This window comes from Oncorhynchus gorbuscha, unplaced genomic scaffold, assembly GCF_021184085.1.
Source record: "Oncorhynchus gorbuscha isolate QuinsamMale2020 ecotype Even-year unplaced genomic scaffold, OgorEven_v1.0 Un_scaffold_7004, whole genome shotgun sequence".
Classification (NCBI taxonomy): Eukaryota; Metazoa; Chordata; class Actinopteri; order Salmoniformes; family Salmonidae; genus Oncorhynchus; species Oncorhynchus gorbuscha.
In genome coordinates, this window is record NW_025750485.1 from 1,559 (window position 1) to 19,022 (window position 17,464).

Below are 17,464 nucleotides of genomic sequence, written 5' to 3' on the forward strand. Positions count from 1 at the left end.
CAAAAATGAAAATACTCCCTAGAGTCGCAACAGGTTGAGTCAGCTGAGTCTAAGGCTGTATAATATGCATATACAGTGAGGAGAATAAGTATTTGATAAACTGCCGATTTTGCAGGTTTTCCTACTTACAAAGCATGTAGAGGTCTGTAATTTTTACCATAGGTACACTTCAACTGCGAGAGACGGAATCTAAAACAAAACTCCACAAAATCACATTGTATGATTTTAAGTCATTTGCATTTTATTGCATGCTCAACTTCCTGTTTATAGTTAGTGATATATAAAAACATTCTACAATGTAGACCTGCACATTTGGTTTCGAGCCAATTGAATGTTTGTGTTTTTATGTTTATGTCTGTATGTTAATAATCCTCCTCAGGTATGGAAGATAGGAACTAGAGTAAAAGCAGCAAACTGTTCCTCATCTTCATTTAATCTCTGACCTTAACCAATTGGTCTCCTCCCTCCAGACTCTGGCTGTGTGTCCAACTCTAACAGCAGTGTGACCTGGCTGCAGAAGAACCTGGGACGGTTTTCAGTCCTGGTGTCCCTCAGTGACCTGTTGAAACTCAACACAGACTTCTCTCCTGTACGTCTCACTTTCTGCCGACTACGCCATCACAATTATGCATAGATATTTGTCCTTGTAATGTGTTAAAGGGGTGTTTTGATGCCCTATGTGGATTTTCTTTTATAGAAACCTGAGTCTCTATATCAGAAACATGTATGTTTTGACTCATCTGATAGGGAAATTGTATTTTTGGTTTATTAGGTTAGATAACTTTCTTGTCTCCTCTCCTTCCAGTTGTCAGCCCTGGAGGTTCTCTCTCCAAAGCAGACAGCAGAGCTGGTGGTGTTGCCTCTTCCTGGTCTTCCAGTGAAAGATGTCATCGTCAACACAGTGTTTGACTACCTGACTGAGTCACCAAAGGAGAGGAGACTCCCTGAGTTCCTGCAACAACTTGTCAGCCTGACCAAACAGGTACATCTCTCTTCTGTCCTTGTCTTCAAAAATACAGTCTTACAGATAATCATTGATTCAAACCAAATACTAACCTTAACCTTTTTCTGTCTTTAGGAAAATATCCCTTGTGCCTCCTACAAGATCATGTAAGTGGTACTGTACCCATAGATAGGGTGTCCACCCACTCTGCTCAGAATGGGTGAAAACTGTGATAAAATGTCTCTTCCTTGTGTTAGAAAAACATTTACCGAGACAAATATGATTCTTTATATTTCTGAATCGTTCAGTGGGGTCTTTCTCTAAAGTATAATTAACATGATATCCAAACAGGTTTGTAACCTAATACAGTGTCTTCAGAAAGGATTCACACCCCTTGACCTTTTCCACATTTTGTTGTGTTACAAAGTGGAATTTAAAATAGACGTCATTTTTTTTTCTGTCAACGATCTGCACAAAATACTCTGTAATGTCAAAGTGGATGAAAAATTCCAACATTTGTTCCCCCAAAAATTATGAAAAATAAAACACTGATAAACAGTATTTTAATTAGATAAGTATTCAACCCCTCTGAGCCAATACATGTTAGAATCATCTTTGGCAGCGATTACAGCTGTGAGTCTTTCTGGGTAAGTCTCTCAGAGCTTTCCACACCTGGATTGGTTGTGATTACAGCTGTGAGCCTTTCTGGGTCTTTAAGAGCTTTTACACACCTGGATTGGTAGTGATTACAGCTGTGAGCCTTTCTGGGTAAGTCTCTCAGAGCTTTCCACACCTGGATTGGTTGTGATTACAGCAGTGAGCCTTTCTGGGTCTTTAAGAGCTTTTACACACCTGGATTGGTAGTGATTACAGCTGTGAGCCTTTCTGGGTCTTTAAGAGCTTTACACACCTGGATTGGGCAACATTTGCCCATTATTCTTTTTTTTTAAACTCAAGTTGTTTGTTGATCGTTGCTAGACAACCATTTTCAGGTGTTGTCTTAGATTTTCAAGCAGATTTAATAACAAAACACTGGAACTCGGCCTCAAGGGAACATTTACCGTGTTCTTGGTAAGGAACTCCAGTGTAGGTTTGGCTTTGTGTTTTAGGTTATTGTCCAGCTTGAAAGATCGATTTCTATCTTACCTCAATATTGTTTTATATTGACCCACTGTAATGGTGATACAGTGAATTATAAATTAAATAATCTGTCTGTAAACAATTGTTGGTGATTGTTCTGATGTCCTTGTTCGATGTTAGTTGACACAAGTATAGGCTGTTTTCGGTTATTTGTTTTGTAGTATATGTGTTTAGTCGTGTTTACGTTTGTTTTCAATAAACATGGATCGCAATCGACACGCTGCAGTTTGGTCCTCTACTTCACCACAGGAAAACCCTGACAGAATCACCCACCCGACTCAGACCAAGCGGCGTGGTAAACTGCAGCGTGTCGAGTGCGATCCATGTTTATTGAAAACAACCGTAAACACGACTAAACACGACTAAACACAAATACTACATAACAAATAAACGAATACCGAAAACAGCCTATACTTGTGTCAACTAACATCAAACAAGGACATCAAGACACTCAGGACAATCACCCACAATACAACCAAAGAATATGGCTGCCTAAATATGGTTCCCAATCAGAGACAACGATAAACACCTGCCTCTGATTGAGAACCACTTCAGACAGCCATAGACTCTCTCGATCAGGGCGTGACAACATCCCATGAGGACATCCCATGACAATCCCATTACCAATTTTGTGTCAGAAATGGCACCCTATTCCCTACATAGTGCACTACTTTTGACCAGAATGGCACCCTATTCCCTTTATAGTGCACTACTTTTTGGCTCCCTATTCCCTACATAGTGCACTACTTTTGACCAGAATGGCACCCTATTCCCTACATAGTGCACTACTTTTGACCAGAATGGCACCCTATTCCCTACATAGTGTATTACTTTTGACCAGAATGGCACCCTATTCCCTATATAGTGCACTACTTTTGACCAGAAATGCACCCTAATTCCCTACATAGTGCACTACTTTTAACCAGGGTCAATAGGGCTCTGGTCTAAAGTAATGCAGTATGTTGTAACAGGTTTCTTCTTCCTCCTCCTTTGAGGAGCAAGAAGGATCGGACCAATACGCAGCGTGGTAAATGTCCATGATACTTTAATAAAGACTGAACACGACTCAATACAAAAAATAACAAAGTGAATGAAAACGAAACCAGTCCTGAATGGTGACACGAACAACAAAACAGGAAACAGTCACCCACGAAAAACTACCTGAGTATGATTCTCAATCAGAGACAACCAGGCTACCTGAGTATGATTCTCAATCAGAGACAACCAGGCTACCTGAGTATGATTCTCAATCAGAGACAACCAGGCTACCTGAGTATGATTCTCAATCAGAGACAACCAGGCTACCTGAGTATGATTCTCAATCAGAGACAACCAGGCTACCTGAGTATGATTCTCAATCAGAGACAACCAGGCTCTGAGTATGATTCTCAATCAGAGACAACCAGGCTACCCTGACAACCAGTATGATTCTCAATCACCAGGCTACCAGGATTCTCAATACAGGCTACCTGAGTATGATTCTCAATCAGAGACAACCAGGCTACCTGAGTATGATTCTCAATCAGAGACAACCAGGCTACCTGAGTATGATTCTCAATCAGAGACAACCAGGCTACCTGAGTATGATTCTCAATCAGAGACAACCAGGCACCTGAGTATGATTCTCAATCAGGGACAACCAGGCTACCTGAGTATGATTCTCAATCAGAGACAACCAGGCTACCTGAGTATGATTCTCAATCAGAGACAACCAGGCTGAGTATGATTCTCAATCAGAGACAACCAGGCTACCTGAGTATGATTCTCAATCAGAGACAACCAGGCTACCTGAGTATGATTCTCAATCAGAGACAACCAGGCTACCTGAGTATGATTCTCAATCAGAGACAACCAGGCTGAGTATGATTCTCTCAGAGACAACCAGGAGTATGATTCTCAATCAGAGACAACCAGGCTATTCCTCAGAGACAACCAGGCTACCTGAGTATGATTCTCAATCAGAGACAACCAGTGACAACTCAATCAGAGACAACCAGGCTACCTGAGTATGATTCTCAATCAGACAACCAGGACAATGATTCTCAATCAGAGACAACCAGGCTACCTGAGTATGATTCTCAATCAGAGACAACCAGGCTACCTGAGTATGATTCTCAATCAGAGGCTACCAGTATGATTCTCAATCAGAGACAACCAGGCTACCTGAGTATGATTTCAATCAGAGACAACCAGGCTACCATTCTCAATCAGAGACAACCAGGCTACCTGAGTATGATTCTCAATCAGAGACAACCAGGCTACCTGAGTATGATTCTCAATCAGAGACAACCAGGCTACCTGAGTATGATTCTCAATCAGAGACAACCAGGCTGATTCTCAATCAGGAGGCAACAGGCTACCTGAGTATGATTCTCAATCAGAGACAACCAGGCTACCTGATTCTCAATCAGAGTACCAGGCTACCTTATCAATCAGAGACAACCAGGCTACCTGAGTATGATTCTCAATCAGAGACAACCAGGCTACCTGAGTATGATTCTCAATCAGAGACAACCAGGCTACCTGAGTATGATTCTCAATCAGAGACAACCAGGCTACCTCAGAGACAACCAGCTACCTGAGTATGATTCTCAATCAGAGACAACCAGGCTACCTGAGTATGATTCTCAATCAGAGACAACCAGGCTACCTGAGTATGATTCTCAATCAGAGACAACCAGGCTACCTGAGTATGATTCTCAATCAGAGACAACCAGGCTACCTGAGTATGATTCTCAATCAGAGACAACCAGGCTACCTGAGTATGATTCTCAATCAGGGACAACCAGGCTACCTGAGTATGATTCTCAGATAACCAGGCTACCTGAGTATGATTCTCAATCAGAGACAACCAGGCTACCTGAGTATGATTCTCAATCAGAGACAACCAATGATTCTCAATCAGGACAACCAGGCTACCTGAGTATGATTCTCAATCAGAGACAACCAGGCTACCTGAGTATGATTCTCAATCAGAGACAACCAGGCTACCTGAGTATGATTCTCAATCAGAGACAACCAGGCTACCTGAGTATGATTCTCAATCAGAGACAACCAGGCTACCTGAGTATGATTCTCAATCAGAGACAACCAGGCTACCTGAGTATGATTCTCAATCAGAGACACCAGGCTACCTGAGTATGATTCTCAATCAGAGACAACCAGGCTACCTGAGTATGATTCTCAATCAGAGACAACCAGGCTACCTAAGTATGATTCTCAATCAGAGACAACTAACGACACCTGAGTATGATTCTCAATCAGAGACAACTAACGACACCTGAGTATGATTCTCAATCAGAGACAACCAGGAGTATGATTCCTGAGTATGATTCTCAATCAGAGACAACCAGGCTACCTGAGTATGATTCTCAATCAGAGACAACCAGGCTACCTGAGTATGATTCTCAATCAGAGACAACCAGGCTACCTGAGTATGATTCTCAATTCTGAGTATGATTCAATCAGAGACAACCAGGCTACCTGAGTATGATTCTCAATCAGAGACAACCAGGCTACCTGAGTATGATTCTCAATCCAGGGACAACCAGGCTACCTGAGTATGATTCTCAATCAGGGACAACCAGGCTACCTGAGTATGATTCTCAATCAGTGACAACCAGGCTACCTGAGTATGATTCTCAATCAGAGACAACCAGGCTGAGTATGACTCACCAGGCCTGATTCTCAATCAGGACAACCAGGCTACCTGAGTATGATTCTCAATCAGGGACAACCAGGCTACCTGAGTATGATTCTCAATCAGAGACAACCAGGCTACCTAAGTATGATTCTCAATCAGAGACAACCAGGCTACCAGTATGATTCTCAATCAGGGACAACCAGGCTACCTGAGTATGATTCTCAATCAGAGACAACCAGGCTACCTGAGTATGATTCTCAATCAGAGACAACCAGGCTACCTGAGTATGATTCTCAATCAGAGACAACCAGGCTACCTGAGTATGATTCTCAATCAGGGACAACTAACGACACCTGCCTCTGATTGAGAACCATACCAGGCCAAAACACAACATAGAAAAACGAACATAGACAACCCACCCCAACTCACGCCCTGACCAACCTAACACAAAGACATAACAAAAGAACTAAGGTCAGAACGTGACATATGTAGGGAATAGGGTGCCATTTTGGGATATAGCCATGTAAAAATAGAACTTAAAAACTCTCCTGTTGTTGTTGTTGTTGTTGTTTATTTAGTTTCACCAGACTGGATCAGGCCGTACCCACTGTTACCATGGAGATAGAGTCCGCCCTCACCTCCAGCAAGACGGCTTTACTACAGACCGTCCCATCAGGTGAGAGACGGGTTTTAATCAACAACACTGGATTCAATTGGCTGAGTCTATTTCCTGTTTAGTGCAATACTTTTGAACAGGGCCCTTAGGGAGCACCGTATTGGTTCCAGAGTATTCTGGCCCGTATTTTTTGAACAGGTATTCTGGCCCGTATTTTGAACAGGACCGTTAGGGAGCACCGTATTGGTTCTAGAGTATTCTGGCCCGTATTTTGAACAGGACCGTTAGGGAGCACCGTATTGGTTCCAGAGTATTCTAGCCTGTATTTTGTTGTTTTTACTTGATCCTTCTGTAGCTCAGTTGGTAGAGCATGGCGCTTGTAACGCCAGGGTAGTGGGTTCGATTCCCGGGACCACCCATACGTAGAATGTATGCACACATGACTGTAAGTCGCTTTGGATAAAAGCGTCTGCTAAATGGCATATATTATTATTATTAAACATGTTATGAAGAATCCCCTTTACTGCCTGACATCTTACACATTTGATTTTCCCCCTCACAGGTTGCATTGTATACAGTGGAGAGGTGAGTATCTGTTTGAGTTCTGTCTTACAGGTTGATGTGACTGTGTGATTTATCTGGACACTGCAAAGCAGATTGGAACTCATTATATTTCATCTTTCCCTCAGTGCAATGTCACCCCAGTTAATGGTACGATTTTTTGTTGTTGTTGTTGTGATATATTAATTCACCAAACATTGATTATTATATTATTCAATTGATTTCATAGTGATCAATAATTGCTTGCATTCCATTGATTATTATTCAGAAATAACTAATTGTTCGTGACTTATTGTTTACAGAGACAAAAGTTTGTGCTGGTGTCAACAGGTGAGTTATTCAAAGATAATTTCTGTTAGCTTCTGTTTGTTTTGTGTGTTTGTTTTTAAACGTTTAAACAAACAAACAAAAAAACATCTGTTAATTTGCGTTAATTGGTGACATGGTCTCAAGCCTTTTCTAATGCTGCTTTTCACATCTCCTCTTTCCGTCATATTTCCAACAACCATCTGAATATCTGTTGTTGATTCCTTCAGCACTGCTCTACAGGGTCGCCTTGACAACGGGCAGATCAGCGGAGTCCTCTGTGATTTCGGCGTCGATGTTTACGCTTGTGGCTCGGTACGAAGAATTCTTCACAACTGTCACGTTTCTGTTCAATTTTTAAAATTGTTTTTCTAGTTGAACAACCGCAGAAGTGACCCAGATGTTCTTGTTTTGTGATTTGGTCTGACTTTTGTTTGTTTTCTGGTTTCTTTGCTCTCTACTGTAAAGCGTCTCTGGGTCCTTGTAAAGCGATATATAAATCTCATGTATTAGTATTATTATATATTATTATTTATATATTATTATTATTATATTATATATTATTATTATATATATTATTATTATATATAGTATTATTATATATTATTATTATATATTATTATTATATATTAGTATATATATAAATCTCATGTATTATTATTAGATATTATTATATATTATTATTATATAATATTATTATTATATATTATTATTATTATATATATTATTATTATATATTAGTATTATTATATATTATTATTATATATTATTATTATTATATATTAGTATATATATAAATCTCATGTATTATTATTAGATATTATGATATATTATTATTATTATATATTAGTATTATTATATATTATTATTATATATTATTATTATTATATATTAGTATTATTATATATTATTATTATATATTATTATTATTATATATTATTATTATATATTATTATTATTATTATTATTAGATATTATATATATTATTATTATTATATATTATTATTATTATATATTATTATTATATATTATTATTATTATATATTAGTATTATTATATATTATTATTATATATTATTATTATTATATATTATTATTATTATATATTATTATTATATATTATTATTATTATATATTATTATTATTAGTATATATATAAATCTCATGTATTATTATTAGATATTATTATATATTATTATTATTATATATTAGTATTATTTATATATTATTATATGTTATTATTATTTTATATTATTATTATATATTATTATTATATATTATTATTATATATTATTATTATTATATATATTATTAGATATTATTATTATTTTATATTAGTATTAGATATTATTATTATTTTATATTAGTATTAGATATTATTATTATTTTATATTATTATTATATATTATTATTATTATATAGTATTATTATATATTATTATTATATATTATTATATTATATATTATTATTATTATATAGTATTATTATATATTATTATTATTATATATTATTATTATTATATATTAGTATTATTATATATTATTATTATATATTATTATTTTATATTAGTATTATTATATATTAGTATTATTATATATTATTATTATATATTATTATTATTATATATTATTATTATATATTATTATTATTTTATATTAGTATTATTATATATTAGTATTATTATATATTATTATTATATATTATTATTATTATATATTATTATTATTATATATTATTATTATATATTATTATTATTATATATTATTATTATTATATATTATTATTATATATTATTATTATATATTATTATTATTTTATATTAGTATTATTATATATTAGTATTATTATATATTATTATTATATATTATTATTATTATATAGTATTATTATATTATATAGTAATATTATTATTGTATATTATTATTATATATTATTAATATATATTATTATTATATATTATTATATATTATTATATATTATTATATATTATTATTATTACATAGTATTATTATATACTAGTAGATATATAAATCTCATGTATTATTATTACTTGTTATTATTATTATATATTATTATTATATATTATTATTATATATTATTATTATTATTATTATTATTATTATATATTATTATTATATATTATTATTATATATTATTATTATTATATATTATTATTATTATATATTATTATTATATACTATTAGATATATAAATTATGTTTATTATTATTATGTATTATTATTATATATTATTATTATATATTATTATTATATATTATTATTATATATATATTATTATTATATATTATTATTATATATTATTATTATTATATATTATTATTATATATTATTATTATATATTATTATTATTATATATTATTATTATATATTATTATTATATATTATTATTATTATATATTATTATTATTATATATTATTATTATATACTATTAGATATATAAATCTCATGTATTATTATTATTATATTATTATTATATAATATTATTATTATATATTATTATTATTATATATTATTATTATATAGTATTATTATATAATATTATTATTATATATTATTATATTATATATTATTATTATATATTATTATTATATATTATTATTATTAATATTATTATTATTATATATTATTATTATTATAGTATTATTATATATATTATTATTATATAAATCTATATATTATTATTATTATATATTATTATTATTATATATTATTCTTATTATATATTATTATTATTAATATTATTATTATATATTATTATTATATATATTATTATTATATATTATTATTATTATTATATATTATTATTATTATTATATTATTATTATATAATATTATTATTATATATTATTATTATTATTATTATATAATATTATTATATATTATTATTATTATATATTATTATTATTATATATTATTATTATATACTAGTAGATATATAAATCTCATGTATTATTATTATGATATATTATTATTATATATATATATTATATATATTATATGATTTTGTACATGTTTTTTCTCTTTCTGTCCCTTCTTTACCCTCCAGCTGTCTATGTTGACATCGGAAAACTTGGTGAGCCTGTTGAAGTGTAAGCTGTCTGGTAACACCAGCCACTCAGCACAGATCTGGAAACTGTTCTTCTCTAAGGTCTCGGTGGTCTTGAACTCAGCCCTGGATCTCTTTTTCAACACCGTGAGATAAAACTCTTATCTATTCATATCACACTTAAACTGTACATATAAACGTACTGACTGACTATTACTGTATGTAGGTCTCCTCTTTTGATCGGACTTGTCTTTGGTTGTATTTTCCTACAAAGAAAAGGAGACATTACTTCCATACTACCAGTAGATCTGCCAGGGTCAAAATATGATTCTGAACGCCGACATTCAGTCATTTCCTGATAACGAAATTGTTTTGTTTTTAAAACCATGTTCTCCAGACACTAGACCCCAGCTCTCCAGCAGTGTCCCAGGCCCTGGATGCTATAAGAGAGGTAAGGTTGGACAGCTTCAGCCTGGCTAGTCTCAGAGATGAGAAAATCATCAACCTCTGGTTCAACACCAGACTCGTCCCTTCCTACCTGCCGTCTCCACTGACTTCCTGTCCTGCCTCGGCACCAAGAACTTCAGCTGCTCCACCTACCAGACCACGTACGTACTACCGTTACTATATATAATATAATATCACCTACCAGACCACGTACGTACTACCGTTACTATATATAATATAATATCACCTACCAGACCACGTACGTACTACCGTTACTATATATAATATAATATCACCTACCAGACCACGTACGTACTACCGTTACTATATATAATATAATATCACCTACCAGACCACGTACGTACTACCGTTACTATATATAATATAATATCACCTACCAGACCACGTGACATTACTACCGTTACTATATATAATATAATATCACCTACCAGACCACGTACGTACTACCATTACTATATATAATATAACATCACCTACCAGACCACGTACGTACTACCGTTACTATATATAATATAACATCACCTACCAGACCACGTACGTACTACCGTTACTATATATAATATAATATCACCTACCAGACCACGTACGTACTACCGTTACTATATAATATAATATCACCTACCAGACCACGTACGTACTACCGTTACTATATATAATATAACATCACCTACCAGACCACGTACGTACTACCGTTACTATATATAATATAACATCACCTACCAGACCATGTTATAATATCACCTACCAGACCACGTACGTACTACCGTTACTATATATAATATAATATCACCTACCAGACCACGTACGTACTACCGTTACTATATATAATATAATATCACCTACCAGACCACGTACGTACTACCGTTACTATATATATATAATATAATATCACCTACCAGACCACGTACGTACTACCGTTACTATATATAATATAATATCATCTACCAGACCACGTACGTACTACCGTTACTATATATAATATAATATCACCTACCAGACCACGTACTACGTCACTACCGTTACTATATATAATATAATATCACCTACCAGACCACACGTACTACCGTTACTATATATAATATAATATCACCTACCAGACCACGTACGTACTACCGTTACTATATATAATATAATATCACCTACCAGACCACGTACTACCGTTACTATATATAATATAATATCACCTACCAGACCACGTACGTACTACCGTTACTATATATAATATAATATCACCTACCAGACCACGTTACTATATATAATATAACGTACTACCGTTACTATATATAATATAATATCACCTACCAGACCACGTACGTACTACCGTTACTATATATAATATAATATCACCTACCAGACCACGTACGTACTACCGTTACTATATATAATATAATATCACCTACCAGACCACGTACGTACTACCGTTACTATATATAATATAACATCACCTACCAGACCACGTACGTACTACCGTTTACTATATATAATATAATATCACCTACCAGACCACGTACGTACTACCGTTACTATATATAATATAATATCACCTACCAGACCACTACACGTATATAATATCACCTACCAGACCACGTACGTACTATATATAATAATATCACCTACCAGACCACGCACGTACTACCGTTACTATATATAATATAATATCACCTACCAGACCACGTACGTACTACCGTTACTATATATAATATAATATCACCTACCAGACCACGTACGTACTACCGTTACTATATATAATATAACATCACCTACCAGACCACGTACGTACTACCGTTACTATATATAATATAACATCACCTACCAGACCACGTACGTACTACCGTTACTATATATAATATAATATCACCTACCAGACCACGTACGTACTACTGTTACTATATATAATATAATATCACCTACCAGACCACGTTACTACCGTTACTATATATAATATAACATCACCTACCAGACCACGTACGTACTACCGTTACTATATATAATATAACATCACCGTACCAGACCATATATAATATAATATCACCTACCAGACCACGTACGTACTACCGTTACTATATATAATATAATATCACCTACCAGACCACGACGTACTACCGTTACTATATATAATATAATATCACCTACCAGACCACGTACGTACTACCGTTACTATATATAATATAATATCACCTACCAGACCACGTACGTACTACCGTTACTATATATAATATAATATCACCTACCAGACCACGTACGTACTACCGTTACTATATATAATATAATATCACCTACCAGACCACGTACGTACTACCGTTACTATTATATATAATATAATATCACCTACCAGACCACGTACGTACTACCGTTACTATATATATAATATAATATCACCTACCAGACCACGTACGTACTACCGTTACTATATATAATATAATATCACCTACCAGACCACGTACGTTACTATATATAATATAATATCATCTACCAGTTACTATATATAATATAATATCACCTACCAGACCACGTACGTACTACCGTTACTATATATAATATAACATCACCTACCAGACCACGTACGTACTACCGTTACTATATATAATATAATATCACCTACCAGACCACGTACGTACTACCGTTACTATATATAATATAATATCACCTACCAGACCACGTACGTACTACCGTTACTATATATAATATAATATCACCTACCAGACCACGTACGTACTACCGTTACTATATATAATATAACATCACCTACCAGACCACGTACGTACTACCGTTACTATATATAATATAATATCACCTACCAGACCACGTACGTTACTATATATAATATAATACTACCGTTACTATATAATATAATATCACCTACCAGACCATGTTATAATATCACCTACCAGACCATGTTATAATATCACCTACCAGACCATGTTATAATATCACCTACCAGACCATGTTATAATATCACCTACCAGACCATGTTATAATATCACCTACCAGACCATGTTATAATATCATCAGACCATGTTATAATATCACCTACCAGACCATGTTATAATATCACCTACCAGACCATGTTATAATATCACCTACCAGACCATGTTATAACATCACCTACCAGACCATGTTATAACATCACCTACCAGACCATGTTATAATATCACCTACCAGACCATGTTATAACATCACCTACCAGACCATGTTATAACATCACCTACCGAACCATGTTATAATATCACCTACCAGACCATGTTATAATATCACCCTACCAGACCATGTTATAATATCACCTACCAGACCAGGTTATAATATCACCTACCAGACCACGTACGTATATAATATAACAAGGGAGTTTAGCATTTTAAATCATACCTCCAAAGACATGCTAACCTCTCACCATTATAATAACAAGGAGGTTAGCATTTAAATCATACCTCCAGACATGCTAACCTCTCACCATTATAATAAAAGGGAGAGTTAGCATTTTTAAATCATACCTCCAAGACATGCTAACCTCTCACCATTATAATAACAAGGGAGGATAGCATTTGGGGTGATATTTTGTGTGTCTCTTAACTTCTCTCATCACTATTCACAATTTTATTCAGAACTATCCATCATCACGGTCGCATCCACATTAATGTAGACATGTTTAGAAACATATTATATTCTTATTTATAATAAAAGAGACTCTAACGTGACACAACACACTATTCCAGTGATTTCTATTGGGTCCAAAATCATCTGAAACAATCAAAACAAACAGCAAATGTATCCAACAGATTGTAAATTCATAGGCTTTTTATGTGATCATCTGGTACTCGGAATAGGACCAAATACTTACTACTTTAATACACATAGAGGTAGATTTGTCCCAATTCTTTTGGTCCTTTAAAGGGAGGGACTATGCCACAAAATATGTTGTAATTTCTAAACGGTTCACCCCATGCAGATACAAATATCCTCAAATTTAAACCAGATGGTCTGCACTTTAAAAAGAAATCTCCAAATCCTGGTCTGCTGCATCAAATCTTACACTGCGACAACTCTTCATTGTGGAGATGATTGAGTTGTGTCCAAGAGATTTGCTCTGCAGCGATAATAACCTCTAACCCCTTTGTCTTTTCCCTCAGCGTTCAGATCCTGAGCAGCCACCACTCAGCCATGGACCAGTCCAGACAGATATCAGTCTATACTACCTACATAGAGGTCTTTCTTTCCAGGAACAACACAGCAGGTACTGACCAATAGGAACTGAGTCTCACCAGGTACTAACCAATAGGAACTGAGCCTCAGCAGATACTGACCAATAGGAACTGAGCCACAGCCGGTACTGACCAATAGGAGCAGAGCCACAGCCGGTACTGACCAATAGGACCAGAGCCACAGCCGGTACTGACCAATAGGAACTGAGCCACAGCTGGTACTGACCAATAAGAACTGAGCCTCATCATTTACTGACCAAAGAAACTGAGCCACATCGGTGCTGACCAATAGGAACAGAGCCACAGCCGGTAGTGACCAATAGGAACTGAGCCACAGCTGGTACTAACCAGCCAAGAACTGAGCCTCATCAGGTACTGACAGATAGGAACTGAACCTCAGCAGGTACTGACCAATAAGAACTGAGCCTCATCAGGTACTGACCGATAGGAACTGAACCTCAGCAGGTACTGACCAATAAGAACTGAGCCTCATCAGGTACTGACCAGCTAAGAACTGAGCCTCAGCAGGTAACAAATCCAAAATCAAATGACACTGGTACTGACCAATAGAGTGGTGAGCCTGAAGGCATTACTTTTCTATAGGCCCTGTTCCAATAATGCCTTGTAGGGGAAGAGGGTCATTCAGACACAGCGTTGTCAGTCAAACTGCTGTGTAAATAACACAAACACACTTCTGAAAGTGTTATCTGGAGAGTTACTATGGGATCTTCAATAGACTGGCACTGAAACACCAGCAGGGACTTTTCTCTAAATGTGTTCTCTCTAAATTTGTTGTCTAAATGTGTTGTCTAAATGTGTTCTCTCTAAATGTGTTCTCTCTAAATGTGTTGTCTAAATATGTTCTCTCTAAATGTGTTGTCTAAATGTGTTCTCTCTAAATGTGTTGTCTAAATGTGTTCTCTAAATGTGTTGTCTAAATGTGTTCTCTCTAAATGTGTTCTCTCTAAATGTGTTCTCTCTAAATGTGTTGTCTGTGTGTTCTCTCTAAATGTGTTGTCTGTGTGTTCTCTCTAAATGTATTGTCTGTGTGTTCTCTCTAAATGTGTTGTCTGTGTGTTCTCTCTAAATGTATTGTCTGTGTGTTCTCTCTAAATGTGTTGTCTGTGTGTTCTCTCTAAATGTGTTGTCTGTGTGTTCTCTCTAAATGTATTGTCTGTGTGTTCTCTCTAAATGTGTTGTCTGTGTGTTCTCTCTAAATGTGTTGTCTGTGTGTTCTCTCTAAATGTGTTGTCTGTGTGTTCTCTCTAAATGTATTGTCTGTGTGTTCTCTCTAAATGTATTGTCTGTGTGTTCTCTCTAAATGTGTTGTCTGTGTGTTCTCTCTAAATGTATTGTCTGTGTGTTCTCTCTAAATGTGTTGTCTGTGTGTTCTCTCTAAATGTATTGTCTGTGTGTTCTCTCTAAATGTGTTGTCTGTGTGTTCCCAGACCCCAGCTGTAGCTCTGACACCCTGAACAGTGGAGACTGGCTGCTGAAGAACTTCAGAGGATTCTCTGCCTTCGCCTCCTTCAAGGACATGCAGAGACTACTGGCCAGCTTCTCTGTGGTAACTGTCTGTTGTCCTGTTGTCCTGTGGCAATGGAATAGTGGAATAGTGTCTGTTGTTGTGTCTGTACTGCAGACGGATCTGTTACACCAGCTAACAGTGATAGTGTCTGTAATAATGTCTGTTGTTGTGTCTGTGCTGCAGACTGAACTGTTACACCAGCTAACAGTGATAGTGTCTGTAATAATGTTGTCTGTGGTTATAATGTGAGTTGTGTGTGTGCTGCAGACGGAGGCCCTGCCCCAGCTCACAGTGATAGTGTCTGTAATAATGTTGTCTGTGGTTATAATGTGAGTTGTGTGTGTGCTGCAGACGGAGGCCCTGCCCCAGCTCACAGTGATAGTGTCTGTAATAATGTTGTCTGTGGTTATAATGTGAGATGTGTGTGTGCTGCAGACGGAGGCCCTGCCCCAGCTCACAGTGATAGTGTCTGTAATAATGTTGTCTGTGGTTATAATGTGAGTTGTGTGTGTGCTGCAGACGGAGGCCCTGCCCCAGCTCACAGTGATAGTGTCTGTAATAATGTTGTCTGTGGTTATAATGTGAGTTGTGTGTGTGCTGCAGACGGAGGCCCTGCCCCAGCTCACAGTGATAGTGTCTGTAATAATGTTGTCTGTGGTTATAATGTGAGATGTGTGTGTGCTGCAGACGGAGGCCCTGCCCCAGCTCACAGTGATAGTGTCTGTAATAATGTTGTCTGTGGTTATAATGTGAGTTGTGTGTGTGCTGCAGACGGAGGCCCTGCCCCAGCTCACAGTGATAGTGTCTGTAATAATGTTGTCTGTGGTTATAATGTGAGTTGTGTGTGTGCTGCAGACGGAGGCCCTGCCCCAGCTCACAGTGATAGTGTCTGTAATAATGTTGTCTGTGGTTATAATGTGAGTTGTGTGTGTGCTGCAGACGGAGGCCCTGCCCCAGCTCACAGTGATAGTGTCTGTAATAATGTTGTCTGTGGTTA

General features: G+C 35.2%; 1 protein-coding gene and 1 long non-coding RNA gene across 2 annotated transcripts; both read left to right on the forward strand.

Annotated features, from left to right (window-relative positions):
- Positions 1–470: 470 nt before the first annotated feature.
- On the forward strand, positions 471–10,431 carry LOC124029616 (the record flags this gene model as incomplete). Its single annotated transcript, XM_046341267.1, has 9 exons — positions 471–589; positions 806–982; positions 1,079–1,110; positions 6,305–6,402; positions 6,905–6,927; positions 7,032–7,053; positions 7,206–7,233; positions 7,440–7,524; positions 10,276–10,431. Coding segments are annotated over 9 exons (740 nt in total), but the record flags the coding sequence as incomplete, so codon positions are not given.
- Positions 10,432–10,757: 326 nt separating this feature from the next.
- On the forward strand, positions 10,758–16,762 carry LOC124029615. Its single transcript, XR_006837810.1, has 4 exons — positions 10,758–10,883; positions 14,868–14,971; positions 16,388–16,506; positions 16,735–16,762. It is a non-coding gene; the product is annotated as an uncharacterized LOC124029615 (long non-coding RNA).
- Positions 16,763–17,464: the final 702 nt, after the last annotated feature.